Source organism: Diceros bicornis, chromosome 19 (genome assembly GCF_020826845.1).
Source record: "Diceros bicornis minor isolate mBicDic1 chromosome 19, mDicBic1.mat.cur, whole genome shotgun sequence".
Taxonomy (NCBI): Eukaryota; Metazoa; Chordata; class Mammalia; order Perissodactyla; family Rhinocerotidae; genus Diceros; species Diceros bicornis.
In genome coordinates this window covers 8,760,205-8,775,707 of record NC_080758.1, presented here as the reverse complement: position 1 = coordinate 8,775,707, position 15,503 = coordinate 8,760,205, and the positions used below count along the sequence as shown (strand labels likewise).

General features: G+C 44.3%; 1 protein-coding gene across 1 annotated transcript in view; it reads right to left on the bottom strand.

Annotated features, from left to right (window-relative positions):
- The window catches only part of BCAS1 (brain enriched myelin associated protein 1), a 109,639-nt gene that overhangs the window by 87,599 nt on the left and 6,537 nt on the right, over positions 1–15,503 (bottom strand). The window contains exons 2-3 of the mRNA XM_058562448.1: positions 11,620–11,696; positions 9,187–9,265 (exon numbers count right to left, since the gene is read on the bottom strand). Coding sequence (XP_058418431.1) covers positions 9,187–9,265; positions 11,620–11,691 — 151 coding nt within the window. The 5' untranslated portion in view covers positions 11,692–11,696. The remainder of the gene's footprint in view (positions 1–9,186; positions 9,266–11,619; positions 11,697–15,503) is intronic.

Here is a 15,503-nt window from a genome sequence, read left to right as displayed (position 1 = left end):
GAGGAGAAGGAGCTTATTGAGTGAGATATATACCGCAAGATGATGGGAGGAGAGAGAAGAGTGTTTAGGAGATGAGCTAGATCCCTGTAATGTCTGTTGAAAGGACTGAGTAAAGATATGTCCTCCTGTTGGTTGCTCAATCATAACTTTTTGAAATCAACGCTGGCAGACACTGCTGATTGCCTGTCCAGCAGCCAATCCACTCCCATCCCATGTTCTTTGCTTGCTGCCTACACTGATGCTTGACTTCCCAGCATCCCATGCAGCTAGTGGTGGCCACGTGACTGAGTTCTGGCCAACGACATGGAAGAGGATGCCTACTTGGGGCAGGGGCTTCTGGGAAAGATCTTCCTTTCTTTCCTAATAAAAGGAGAAAAAAATGGTGGCAAATCTTGGCCTTTCCCTTCCTGCTTTTGGATCCCACCCTGTGGGGATGTGATGTTGGGTCTGTGGCAGCCATCTTGTGAGCAGCAGTGACATCACTGGCACACTTAGTTGGTGTCTTGATGATGCTCTTGAGCTGCTGCTCCAAACTTGGAATTGCCCACCCCCAGGTGTCTGGTTATACAGTCAGGTATTGCTTAACTACGGGGACACATTCTGAGAAATGCGTTGTTAGGCAATTTTGTCGTTATGGGAACATCACAGAGCGTACTTACACAAACCCAGATGGTACAGCCTACTACACACCTAAGCTAGATGGTACTAACCTTATGGGACCACCATCGTATATGCTGTCTGTTGTTGACCTAAACGTCATTATGCCGTGAGTGACTGTAATTAAAAGTGATATTTACTTAGGGTTGTATTACTTGCAGCTGACACATCAGGATCTAGAACTTTCTCTTCAGCCTCATTTTCTTGCTCCTCTGCTGCCACGGGTCTGATGTGCCACCATTCATTTATTCATCAACCATTTCCAAGCCCTTGTATCTCAGAGCGTGTGCTAAACTCTGGGATTATTGCAACAACAAAAGAAGGCACGTGCTCTGTTCTGAGGACTTTTATTTGAGTCGGGGGAACAGATTGAAAAAGCAGGCCGAGTGGGGGGAAGAGTGGATGCTACAAGGACACATATATTTGCTCCTTTCCCGAACAGTGATGTTGGCCCCACATTTTCACCATGTCAGGGAGCCCTGATTTTTGGCATTGGGTCTCCTATTACACTTTGCCCAAGCTTCGCTACTGGAAAATGCTTCTATTCTCATTCACTGTTTTACAGCATCGGCAGGCGCACTTTGCTCAAGTAAGAATTTTCAATCCAATAAAAGGATTCCACTTATTTCTTGTTAAAAAAAAACAAAATTAGGCAATTCTTCTTTTTAGGAACAACTGACTAGGAACAAAAACAGAAGATATCAATTTTTTAGAAACATCTTATCCAGGTGAAACAGAGACAGTCTTCTGTTTCTGAAAAATGATTTGTTCTGGCAGATGAATCATGCCTTAGTCTCTGCCATCCATTAGCAGCGAGGACTGAACAATTTTTTTTTAAAGAGGAAACTAATGTGATAAATTTGATACAAAGGAATCAAAGAAGGAGAAAAATGAGGCATTTTTATTTCCCCTAAGATCTGTGAGGTTTTAGGCATAAATACACAGGTGGGAAAATCTGGTCAGGAAATGTGACAGGGAAAGCCAGTGGCAAGTGACACACAGGATAGTAGACTCTGCTTGTAGTTTTCCTGCCTCCTTTATTTCGTCACACTTACCCTGTGCCAGCCACTGTTCTTAGAGCTCCTCTGTAAAATGAATATTATTATTGTTCCTACTTTACAGATGAGTCTCTGAGTGTACAATTCCTTGCCAAGGTTACATAGCTAGTGAGTGGCAGAGCGGGGACCTAAGCCCAGGTGTGTTAGCCTCTGAAGCTTGAATGCGCTCATATGAGTTTCCTATTGCTGCTGTACCAAATCACAATTTTCGTGCCTTAAAACAACACAAAGATATAATCTTACAGTTCTGTAAGTCAGAAGCCAAAAATGGATCAACTCCTAGAAGCTTTAGGGGAGAATCTGCTTCCTTGCTCTTTACAGCTTCTAGAAGCCACCTGCCTTCCTTGGCTCGTGGCCCCTTCCTCCATCTTCAAGGCCAGCAGTGTAGCATCTTTAAGTCTCTCTGTGACATCTTCTCCCATCATCATATCTCCTTCTCTAACTCTGACCCTCCGGCCTCCCTCTTATAAGGGCCCTTGTGATTCCATCGGGCCCACCTGGATAATCCAGGATCATCTCCCCATCTCAAGATCCTTAATTCAATCACATCTGCAAAACTGGCTTTTGCATGTAAGGGAACATATTCAAAGGTTCTGGAGATTAGGCTGTGGACATCTGGGAGGGGGGCATTATTCTGTGTACCATAGACACTTAGATACTATACTCTGTGGCCTAATACATAAATAAACTACATTTCTTTCTCTCTTTCTCTCTTTCTTTTTGTGAGGAAGATTAGCCCTGACCTAACATCTGCTGCCAATCCTCCTCTTTTTGCTGAGGAAGACTGGCCCTGGGCTAACATCCGTGCCCATCTTCCTCCACTTTATATGGGACGCTGCCACAGCAGGACTTGACAAGCGGTGTGTTGGTGTGCGCCTGGGATCCAAACCTGCGAACCCCGGGCCGCTGAAGCGGAGCACGCACTTAACCACTATGCCTCTGGGCCGCCCCAATAAACTACATTTCTTAGTGCATGCATTCTCAACAAGGGCAATTTTGCCCCAAAGGCGGGCAAAAAATGGTTCTGGGGAGAGGATGAAAAAAACTTATTCTTTTTATATAGAGAGCATAGATATACATATAGTACATAAACAGATATGCAGCATATCTGTGATATTACAATCTCACGAGGATTTATTAGAAAAATTGTGGCTCTTGGAGGGAGTGATGATTTAAAAAATAGGTTGAGGAACACTGTTCCAGGGCATTTAAAAGCTTTTCCAGACATTTCCTTTCCGGAATCTGTAGAGTCAGTCAACTTTCACCCTCACTCCCAGCTTTGGATTAAAATGGGTAAGAGAGAGCTCCCATGGCTCCACTGCACAGATGGGAAAGTGGAGGTTTAGGGAACATTCAGAACGCATACAGGAAAAACAATTGTTGCACATTTCTCCTGAAAAGAGGAAGCTACAGGGGCGGGGGAGGGAACCCTGTTGGCTTTCCACCTCCCGGAGATAAATCCTCTCAGTGAGGGGCTCATGGCTCCTCTTGGTCTGCTTCCTTCCCCTCTCCCTCCCCCACCGCCGCCTCCTTTTTTAGGCAACTTCTACACCACGCCCATGCTGAGCAGGAAGCAGCCTCTTGTGAAATATCTTTCCCTTCTAGTAACACAGTAGATACAGCCCCTGAGTGCTTCCTGTGTACCTGGCATTGGGCTTGGTTCTTAACCTTAGCTCTTCCTTCTGGAAGTCACCTGTGAGGTCAGCTGTCATCTCCATGGCTCACCTCCCTTTCTTTGCTCCAGGTATCCACACCCCACCCTTCCCGCTGGCCCCGCCCCCTCTGGCCCCGCCCTCCCCTCTGGCCCCGCCCTCCGCTGGCCACGCCCTCCGGCCCCGCCCCTCGCCTTAGCTCTTAGTGAGAAGGTGGCTCCGTCTTCCTCAACAGCAAATGTGCCTTTTTAATCGTGTTTTTGTTATCGAAGAGGAAAATGTTAATTAAATCATCGCAGCATTATCTACACTGTCACAGAGTTTGGTTTTGCTAATACTTGCCCTATATCTCCGTAGGGCTCTTTTGTAAAAAAATAAACTAGAAAACAATTATATTGCGGAGGTGTTTAAAAGCCTTTTGGGGTATTTCCTTCCCAGAATCTCCGGGGTTAGCTTTGACCTTCTTTAGGTTTTGGGTGAAAAAGGTGAGCAGCGGCCGTCATTATCGTATCTTAGAGGTTGGAAGAGTGATGGCTGAACATTAACAGAGGTGTGCCATCTCACGGCTAACGTCCCACTACAGGGAAGAGCCAGTCTCTTTCTAGGATGATGAGTTCGTTCTGGCCTGGAGGTGGGTGTGGGGGACTGAATGTTCTGTTCCTTGTAGCTGCCTGGTCTCGGAGCCATAGGCAATTTGGTTTCTCCTTCACCATTCGCCCAAGTCTGTGTGTGCAAAACACTCAGGAGATGCCTGCATTCAACAGGAGGGCCGATGTGCTAAGCTGTGAGGCCAGTCCACCGCAAAGATTGTCTGATTCAACGAGAGGCAATCAATTCACACATCCCGTGTGTGGAGGGGAAGCGGAGGGTCAGGTGACCGTCTCCCGAGGGCTCCCTCTCCTGGGCTGTGCACAGTATGACAAGGAGCTAAGAGACGCCACCTCTCCACAAAACACCTTCCCAGCACCTCACTTTCCTCCCCCTTGAGTTCAAATGGAACAATGGAACTGGCTGAGTAAAGTACACCCTTCTAAAATAGCAAATGATCTTTTTTTAATAGAAAATATCCGTTATTAGGTTTAATTTTGTTCTGTCTTTAGTTGATGTGAGTTGCTTTGACAATGCAGATTTTTTCTTTTCTCTTTTTTTTTGCTGAGGAAGATTCTCCCTGCACTAACATCTGTGCCAATCTTCCTCTATGTTTTGTATGTGTGTCACCACCACAGCGTGGCCGCCAACAAGTGGTGTAGGTCCACACCCAGAAAATGAACCCAGGCTGCTGAAGTGGAGCACACTGAACTTAACCACTAGGCCATGGGGCTGGCCCCCAACCATGCTGATTTTTTAAGACTTCATTGCACCTTGATAGTGTTTTAAAATCAGATTTATCTGATTGAGGTATGGTTTACATACAATAAAATTCGCTAACTTTAGTAGTACAATTTGATGGGTGGGTTTTTTTTTTTTTTTTGCTGAGGAAGATTCACCCTGAACTAACATCCACAGCCAATCTTCCTCTTTTTGTGTGTGTGAGCACTCCACCACAGCATGGCCACTGACAGACGAGTGGTGTGGGTCCACGCCTGGGAACTGAACCCCGGGCAGCCTAAGCGGAATGTGCGGAACTTAATCACTAGGCCATCGGGGCTGGCCCTCAGTGAGTTTAGACAAATATATACACTCATATAACCACCACCAGAGTCAAGATATAAAACCCCTCCATCATCCCGCAAAGTTCTCTTGTGACCCTTTGCAGGGACCCCTCTCCACCCACCCCCAGCACTGGCGACCACTGATCTGCTTTCTGTCACTATATTTTTGCCTTTTCTAGAATTTCATATAAATAGAATCATACAGTCTGTTGAATTTTGTGTCTGGCTTTCTTTTCTTAGCATAGTGGTTTTGAGACCCCTCCACGGTGCTGTATTTGGCAGTAGTTCATTCTTCTTTATTGTGGAGGAGCGCACCACCGTGGGGGTATGCCTAACTGGTTTAACATTCTACTGGTGGACGTTCTGCTCTATTAAAGATATTTCCCCAGCTATTTTGGAATACAAGTCAAACATCTATTTGAACAAGAAAGGGAGAAATTGAAGATATTAGTGTAAATAATCATGTTTTGGCAGAGCAAACACATTAGCCTCTAACCCAAAGTTGCAAGCAAATGTGTTGCCCTCGGTGGCATTACAGGTAAATCAAATTGTATGTGGCTTTGACATCATTAGCAGCTTACTCCGAAATAAGACTTTCAAATGGCATCTGAAATTGGCAAATTAAGCTAGAAATATAATATGGTAATAAAAATGAGACATTCTGATTTTCTAAGATATTGTTATTTAAGATGAATTATAACGCCAAGATTTTGAGAGAGATCCCTAATCCCAAATCCCCTGGTCTCTTGTTCTTACTAAGAAAAAACACTGTATGAGATATATTTATTTCTAAGATGAAACAGAATGTAATTTTATGGATCAGTTTAAAAGAAGTGTTTTGCCTGATTGATATCTCCCACACTGTGTCTGGAAGACTCATAAATAAAAGATTCAAAAAGTATAAGGGATGTAGAAAAGAAAAGTTTTAACATCTGATTTTAAATTGGCAAAAGTTATGCAAGGCAGACATAATACAGTTAACTTCAAACTGTAATGACAGCCTTTATGACGATCAACATTAAACGCAACACAGAACAGGTAACTTTCCTTACGTGTTCGCCACCTGCCAGGCACGACTGTAAGTATTTTAGGTGTATCAACTCATCTAAGCTTCACAATGATCTTAGAAGCTTTATAAGCTTAATAATTATTATTATTCCCATTTTACAGACGAGAGAACAGAGAGGCTCAGAAACTTGCCCAAGCTCACACAGCAGAGCCACGATTCAAATTTAGCCTCCTGGCTTCCTAGGCTGTGCGCACAGCCTCTGTGCCATCACTGCTTCTCAATAAGCCTTTATAGGAATTGTTCCTGCATGGCAACGAGCTGCTTTAATTGTAATGGAAAAAAGGGGGGGCAGGCAGGAGTACGATAAAAAGAAGGAAAACTGTCACCCAGAATCCCATTTATCTATTTTTCCGGTGACTTTTCTCTGTGTGTATGCATGTATGTATACACCAACAGAGATGAATACAGATGTGTATCAAACGACATGGTCAGAGAATTCTGTCCAAAGGACAAAAAAAAAAAGTCACCCGGAATCCCACTTTTATACCCCCTTAAGACTGCATTGAAAATGATAACTTAGTGAATAACCTGGGGAAAACAGCATGAGGATGGGATAATCACTGCAAAGTGAGTTGCAGGGGGCTAAAGTTGTCAGTGAATGATAGGCCGAATATTGACCTCAGAGGATTAACCTAAACTCTTCACCGATTCTCCAGTGGGCACTGAGTAAGTTGAAAGCAAGGCTGCAGGGTAGTAGGGCTAGGTGCTCATCAACTCAAATCTCTCTCTTTGCCCTTGTCACATGCAGGCGTCTACACAGCAATGCACTATTCCAGATTGTCGTTATGTATTTCTTTTACCTCTTTTCCTCCTTCCAGGAAGACTATATATATAAATGTTAGAGGTGGGGGAAGAAAGGAGGGAAAGAGGGAGGAAGAGAGGAAGAGAGAAAGAGAGAGGGAGAGAGAGGAAAGGAGGGAGGGAGGCTTTCTTAGTTCCCAAAGCTTTGTTCCTACGTAATTCTTCCATATAAAAATATGAGGATGATAATAACAATAATAATAATAATAAAATGATGATAAAGAAAACTATTTCTGTAAAGCATATTATATTCTCAATGCCTTGCAATTTTTTGAGAACAAACATACAGTTTGCAAATTATGAAAGCAGTATGATTCTCATTTCAAAGCCTGTGCATCTCAATGGGCAGCTTTTACCCTGTTCTCATCAAAGGCCGCTGCTGTGAATGCAATCCGTTTTGTGTACATCAAAATAGAAGTTTGACTCACAGGGTTTAAAGGCAGGAAGAGACTTGTGACATTATCTTGTCCTGTGGCTGCCAATCCTGGCTGTACATTAGAATCCTCCACAGTTCAGATCCTTAGGCCTCAACCTTAGGGTGTTCTGGATAACGCCTGTGGGATGGATCTGGGCATCTAAGATTTTAACAGCAACCTGGGTATGATACTGTGATTTATAAGACATATATATTTGGTCTTCATTGCTGTTCCTGCACAGAGCTCCTAAAACTTATAAGTGATAAGAGCTACGAAGATGTCTTTTGTTATTCACAAGCCCCTTTCAACCACATCTGAATTTATGTTAATAAGTGACTTTTGGAACGCCCTTAAGAATGGGGGCTGGTTGTCAGGGGAACCAGCCATGTGATTAGAGTGTTGGCCCTGTCAGCCCCACTCCCGAACCTCTGGGGAGGCAACAGGGGTTGGAGATTGAGTTCAATCACCAATGGCCACTGATTTAATCAATTATGCCTATGTAATGAAGCCTCCATAAAACTCCCTAAAGTACAGGGTTCAGATTTAGGGTTGATGACCACGTGGAGGTGCTGGGAGGGTGGCATGCCCAGAGAGGGGATGGAAGCTCCACCATTCCAGGGTGCCCACCCTGCCCCACACCTTGCCCTGTGCATCTCTTCCATTTGGCTGTTGCTGAGTTGTATCCTTTTATAATAAACTGGTCATCTAATAAGCAAACTGTTTCCTGAGTTCTGTAAGCCATTCTAGCAAAGGATTGAACCTGAGGTGGGGGTCATGGGAACCTCTGATTTGTAGCCAAGTAGGACAGAAGTCATGGGTAACCTGGGGACCCACCACTAGCGACCGGCATCTGAAGTGGGGGCCAGACTTGTGGGCCTGAACTCTTAAACTGTGAGACCTGATGCTGACTCAAGGAAGACAGTATCAGAGTGGAATTGAATTGTAGGACACTCAGCTGGTCTTCCAGAATTGCTTGATGTGGGGAAAAAACCCACACATCTGGTGTCAGAAGTGGTGTGAGTAGTAGAGTGTCAAGAGGGGAAACGGATGGGAGCTTTTTCCTTACACCAGGAAATTCTAAAACCTATGTTGTTCAAGAGATGAAATGAGGTCCAGAAACTTACATGTAAATGACAGCAACCATAACCATAATATAATAATGATAGCTAGTATTTACTTTGTACCAGATGCTAAAATATGATTTATTATACCTGATACCTATGTTATAGGTACTGTTATTATCCCATTTTACAGACAAGGAGGCCAAGGTTCAGAGAGGTTAAGTAACTTGCTCAAGGTCACACAGCTGGGAGGTGGCAAAGCCAAGGGTCTGATTGTACAGTGCTTCCCCTCAACCACTGGGTTATCCTGCCTCTTATATAATTTATATGTATTCTTCACATAGTAGAAGCTGGCCACTTTTGATGCATTGAATTTACAGTTTATATTCTGGGATAAATCAAATAGATAAGTATATTGTTCAGTTTTAAAACTGCCCTCATGTATGGAAAATTCTATAGTCTTGTATACTTGACCAGTTTCTGAGGAATTCCTAAGTGTTGAGTAACATGTGAAATGCTTCATGAGTGATCTCCTTGAATCCTCTCAGCACAGAATCCTCTGAGGGAGGTATTCTTATACCCACTTTAGAGATGAGAAACCTGAGGCTTAGAAAGTCAAATGACTTGCTCCACGTGACACAGCCAGGAAGTTGCAGAGTTTGTGACCCAGTTTGTGACACTGGCGGCCCCAGGAAACTAATACAAGTGTTTCCCAAGTGAGCCTGTGGCTTCAACCCTCTTATTTGGTTTCACCATCAACAGGGTCGGCGGCCCCTTCCTCACCCCAAGAGGAGCAGCCTGCTCCCCCCACGGCACTGACCTTCGTCGTAGAGTTGAACGGTGTGGGTGGAAAGGATCACTGGCACCCCGTTTTGACCACACTCCCTCCCAGAAGCCACCTGGAACAGAACAGGTGACATTAGGAGTCGAGGCTTCTGGGAAAATCAGAAGAACTCAAGGCCACAAGGGTGCCTCATAAATTAAACTTAATTTCAAGGCTGCACTTCTGGAAACTACCACGCTTTCTATCCTGCCTCAGAGAAACTAAATCACCCACTCCCGGGCCTGGATCTGTGCCTCGTCTGGATGAGCCTGACAAGCACAGTCAGTTAGGACCCCGTCCTACAGACGGGGCGCCCGGGCTGAACGGGGGCGCTTGTCTAACAGTGGGGAACAGGAATTCAACACGCTGATTCCGAAACCTGTGAGGTTAACCTCACTCACTGTCCTGCACACGCGAGCCCCATCCTCAGCCGGGCTGTCAGTCAACAAACGCGTCAAATCCAGGAAGTTCGTGGTTGCTTTTCTCTGCTCCACGCCCACTCGCTCATCTTCATTGTTGCAACCTCTTTCCAGTTTTAAGCCACTGCTCTGATTTTTTTTTTCTCTTCTGTTGTTTATTACAGATATTAAATAAGATTATATATATGTATGTATATATATGTACACATATATGCACATGGAACTATACACACACACACATACACTCAGATGGAAAGAAAAAAGTTGCAAAAGAGAATGTACGTTATATCATTTTTGTAATGAAATAATCTAAATTGACCACTAATAGTTGACATTGACGGAAAACTGATTATATGCTAAGTACGTTGCACATCATGTCTTACTCTGCTAACACTATCAGTAGTGCAATATATGTTAATAAGGGCAGAGAGAAAAACACTAAAAGACTAAATAGCACCCTCCTAAAGAGGGGATCCTCTCCAGGGGGATATGGAAGACTTTTCCTTTCTTTATATTGTTGTAATGGTTTTAATTGTTTAAAATAAGCCTGTGTTCTGAATTTTTATCATTAACCCTACCAAGAAATCACAAATCTAAACATCAAACCTGCGTAAGCATTTGGCCCTGAGGTCGCAATTGGCACCCCTGGGCAATACCAGGTGTGCAGATTTGATTTATTTGGCTCACAGAGTTTAAGTATTTTGGAATTAGTTGGCAATATTTAAAAATCAGGAGATTTTATTAAAACTGTTCACCAACTTCTAATGAAAAATAAGGCTCTGGGAACATCTGGGGGTGTGTGTGTCATCCAGGGCCTGCAGCCTCTGACCCGGCCCCGCCCTCCTACTTAGCTCTTTGTTGTGACTGCCTGGCCCCTGGAGGCCAGAGGCTCCCAGATTTGGAATCATTTGGGAGCTTGAGAAACTACTGCTCCCTGGGCCCACACCCAGAGGTTGCATTTGAGTTGGTCTCAGGTGGGGCTGGGCCTCAGGAGTTTTAAAAACTTCCCAGGTAATTCTCAGATGGAGTGAGGTTTGACACCCACTATGAGTTTTCAGCCCATTTCTTCAAATCCAGCCTTCTCTTCTGAGCAGGAATTCCCTCAATGATATGCTCAATCTTAGTCCATAGGTATTATCAGCCTCCTACAGGGATTTCCTTGTTTAACTGAGCTCCACAGCTTAAGCGGAACGGATTTCAGAAGCACTGACGGTGGGGGATGTTTATGCTTTCTGCTGCCTGGTCCTAGAAGATCCTAAGAGAAGCATTTGGGCGTCCCTGGCCTCAGCCTTCCAGGCAGTCTTCTAAAAGAGGGATGTCTAAACTAGTAGTTCTCTGCCTCGGCTGCACAGGCAACAGCTGAGGAGCTTGGAAAATGTGGATGCCCGCCCTCACTCCCACACACAGATTCTTATTTAATTGGTCTATGGTACGACTCCTGCATTGTAGTTTTTTGAAAGTTTCCCAGATGCGTCTAATGTGCAGCCAAGGCTGTGAATTACTGATCTAAACCTGGGTTTCTCATCCTTGGCACTACTGCCATTTTGGGCCAGCTCATTGTTGTGGGGGCTGTTCTGTGCATAGTAGGATGTTTAGCAGCATCCCTGGCTCTACCCGCTAGACCAGTAGCACTACCTGAGTTGTGACAACCAAAACATCTCCGGACATTGCCAAGTGTCCCCTGGTGGGGGTCCGAATCCACCTGGGAGTGGGTACCAAATTGGCCCTATGGGAATCAGTCCCCTTGGAGGTCCTTAAAGACACAGGTTTCATAGGCTCCCAGCCCTGCAATTTCTGATTCAGTAAGTCTCAGGTGGGGCCTTAGAACCTGCACTTTTAACAGTCTCCTTGGTGGATCCTAGAGGTTTGAATACAACTGAACAACCCATGGGAACAGCAACGCGTCATCAATCACGTCTATGTGGTGAGCACCAAGCAGGCCGTGTATTCTGCTCTCATCCCCAGCTCTTCCTACTAGTAGCTGATGACCCAGTGACCGTCACTATACTACCTTGTAAGTGTCTGTTTCCATTTCGTTCTCTTGGTCTTCAGTTCTTTGTGGAACACTCATTTGGTTACCCATTGTCCCTGCGATAGAGAAAAAAAGAGAGAGAAAAATTAAAACCCCAAATTAACTGCTTATATTTATTTTGGGGAATGAGAGGAGATTTTGGACTCATATTCAACAGAATTAAAGTCAATGCAGCCCCAATTTGCAACTGCATTTCCTTGTTGGGGGAATATTTGCCATCATGAAAAGTGTATTCAGCATAGATAATATTTTCTTCCCTCTTAGCCAGTCACAGCTATTATATCAAGAAGATTCTAGAATGAGGATAATTAAAACAATACTTACAATTTTTAGTATTCTCTGATCCTCAAACTAAATTAGGTCCCCTGTTAAACCTCTCATTGGACTGGCATTTTTTTTTCATAGCACTTAGCACTATTTGTAATTATATATTATTTGGCTATATTTTCATTCATTGATCGATCCAGCAAATATATATTGAGCGCCAACTCTGCACTTTACACTGTGCCAGACACTAGGGTTACAGCTGTGAATTAAACAGATGAAGCCCCTTGAACTCATGGAGCTAAAATCTGGTGGGTGGACAGACAATAAACAAATAGGCAATAAATCCATAAACTAGGCCATTTCTGATAGTTCAAGGCAGCATAGTGCAGTGGTTATGAGCACAGAGCCCGGAGTAAGACAACCTGGGCGTGAATCCTTTCTCTACCCCTCATTGCTGTGTGTCTTTGGATGAGTTAATTAGCCTCTCTGTGCCTCACAGGACTACTACTAGGACTCGATAAATTGTAAGCACCACAAGGGCAGGTACTGTCTGTCTTTACCCATCATGGTATCTCCCGTTCTCAGCACTGCATCTGCATTCATCAGGTGCGAAATTATTGCTTATTGGTTGGATAGAGGGAATCATTGATCATTGAGGGATCATTGGTTGGATAGAGGGAATCATTGATAACGACCCCTCACCTGGCTGGCGCTGAGCAAGGTATGTGCCCACATCGTCAGGAAAACTCTCAAGAGCCTTGTTATAATCATAGTGACAATACTTGACAGTGATTTCACACGTTCTCAGTCCCAAGTGCTGTTATCCAAATGTGTTTCCTGTGTGGTCTCATTTATCCCCGCAGCACCCTTGTGAATAGGTGTTATCATCACCTCGTTCTAGACATGAGGACGCCGAGTCACAAGGAGGTTAAACTACTTTCCAAAGGTCACCCAGTAAATGACGGAGAGGCAAGATCCAAACCGAGGCTACCTGTGCTCCTAATCACTGGAATGTTCCCTATATTGTTCCCTCCCCTTGGAAAGAGGGGACCTGAGTCTCCCTAGCTCACCCAGGACACACATCCCAAAAATGGCCAAGTGAGGATTTGACCCAGAGTCCGTCTGGTTCCAGAAGTGGGGCTCTTTCAGCCACTCCCAAGACCTACTGCCTCGCTACTGAAGTTTCTTTTTCACACAAAGGATTCCAATGTAGCCTGTCCCCAGAGACCTGGCTGCTGGCTCCTCTACTCCTGTGGCTTTCAGAAGAAAAGCCAGGACTTCTGATTTCTGGCGAGAGGCAGCTGATGCATCTCCAAGGATTCCCTGGGCCTCTGACTCACGCTATGAGTTTTTATGCCCTGGTAATAGACTCAATGAGTAATCAGAAATTACAGAGGCCAAAAACGGGTCACAGATCTCACCACCTGCTCTCTTGGGGGAATTTGGTAGATAACAGAATCTGGGGATTTTCCATGTTTTCTAATCACACCATGTAATAAAATTGAGCAGTGCTAAAACATACAGGACACTTGTCATTTTGCAACATTTTCTATTTATGAAATCCATGATATGCATACCTACAATAGACCATCACTTCCATCTATAAATGGGACATTATGAATATAGTATTGAATCCTCAAGAGCAGGATGGGCAAACAGCAGCTGTGGGCCAAATCCAGCATGCTGCCTCTTTTAGTAAAGCCAGGGAGCTAAGGATGGGGTTTACATTTGTAAGTGGTTGGGAAAAATAATCAGAAGAATCATGGATTTTGACATATGAAAATAATATGAAATTCAAATTTTTTTTGAGGGGGGCGGTGAGGAAGAATGGCCCTGAGCCAACACCTATTGCCAATCTTCCTCTTTTTGCTTGAGGAAGATTAGCCTTGAGCTAACATCTGTGCCCATCTTCCTCTATTTTGTACGTGGGACGCCACCACAGCATGGCTTGATGAACAGAGTGTATGTCTGTGCCTGGGATACGGACATGCGAACCCCAGGCCGCAGAAGGAGAGCACGTGAACTTAACCACTACTCCACCAGGCTGGCCCCAGTGAAATTCAAATTTTGGTATCCATAAATAAAATTGTATTCGAAGACAGCCACACCCATTTGTTTACATATTTTCTACATGTGGTTGCTTTTACGCTACAAAGGCAGAGTTGAGTAATTGCACCAGAGGCCGTATGGCCCACAAAGCCTAAGACAAATACTATCTGGCTCTTCCCAGAAAGTTTACTACCGCCGTTCAAGATCACCCTGGGTAAGTTTTACTCATTTTGCAAATAAGGGGATTGAGGCAGCTGATAGATTGTGTTGCCTGTAGTAAGGCTGACCAGGATTTGAACCTCTTGTGTATAAAAACAACAACTCTAACAACCATAGTAACGATAAAATAGTAATAATATTAATAATAAAATTTGGTGAGTGCTTACCATGTGTTGAGAAACTGTTCTAAGAGCTTGTAGGAAACTAATTTACTCCTTGCAGCAAACCCACAAGGCAGTAGTATCATCATTCCAATTTTACAGATGGGAAAACTGAGGTTCGTAGGTTAAATGCCTTCATCAAGGCCACACACAAGAGTATATATATACACTGGACTAGGTCTCCATCTAAATCCAGTTTTTTACAAAATTAAAAATTATTTACCAATGGGTTTACAAATTTTTGTAATTTAAATTCAGTCCAATTTGGGGGGCTCCTTGCAATAAAAATGTTTGAGGTTATGAAAAATCTTTGGGCTGGGAGAACCGTGACCTGTGCCAGTAGGAGAGAAACTTTTTCATCCCGCAGAGTTGGGGTTACGTTATCCTGACCGTCGCACATTTTAAGGAGCCTTTTGGCAAATTCAGGGCCAAGTGGACTGAAAGAAGGAAAATCCATTCGCACATCTTTTGCAGCGACGACCTGGATTCAGATCGTATTGTTTTCCACCAGCTGTTAGAACGCGTGTGTCGTGAAATTGCTCCCACTCTTCAAATTTTGGGAAGAGCGGGATTTCTATGGGACAAAAACAAAAGGTGAGTGCCACCTATTGGCTGACATGAGTATCAGCAGAAAGGGATAGAGTCAGCCTACTGGGCTGGGGCAAAACGTCCGGGGAGGGCGAGGGGAAGGCTTTTACATTTAGCTATGAGGCCTTCTGTTAAAAGTTGGCAACAGAAGGGCAAGTCTTTTAATGCCCGAAAGATAGTGCAACTAAGAAAACAATCGCGATAACCACATCTGCTGTGCGTGGAGCGCTCGCCACGTGCCAGCCCGCGGCCGAGCACTCCAGATAGAGAGCGGTGCGGCACAGGGAATAAGAAGGTGGCTTCTCGAGTTTGGAGTCCCTGCTCGGCCATGTGCTGAAGGAGTGACCTAGGCAAGCTACTGAGCCTCGGGCCTCAGTTTCCTCTTCTGTAAAATGGGCATAATAACAGCGCTCGCCTTAAGAGGTTGTTGTGAGCATTAGATAAATTAAGATACACAAGGTGCCCTGAAGAGGGCCTGGCCCACGATAAGTACCATGCGAGTGGTCAGCCGTGATTAGGATTATCATCATTATTATCATTGATATTTTCATTCATTTTCCCCCAAAGTTGCCTGATACG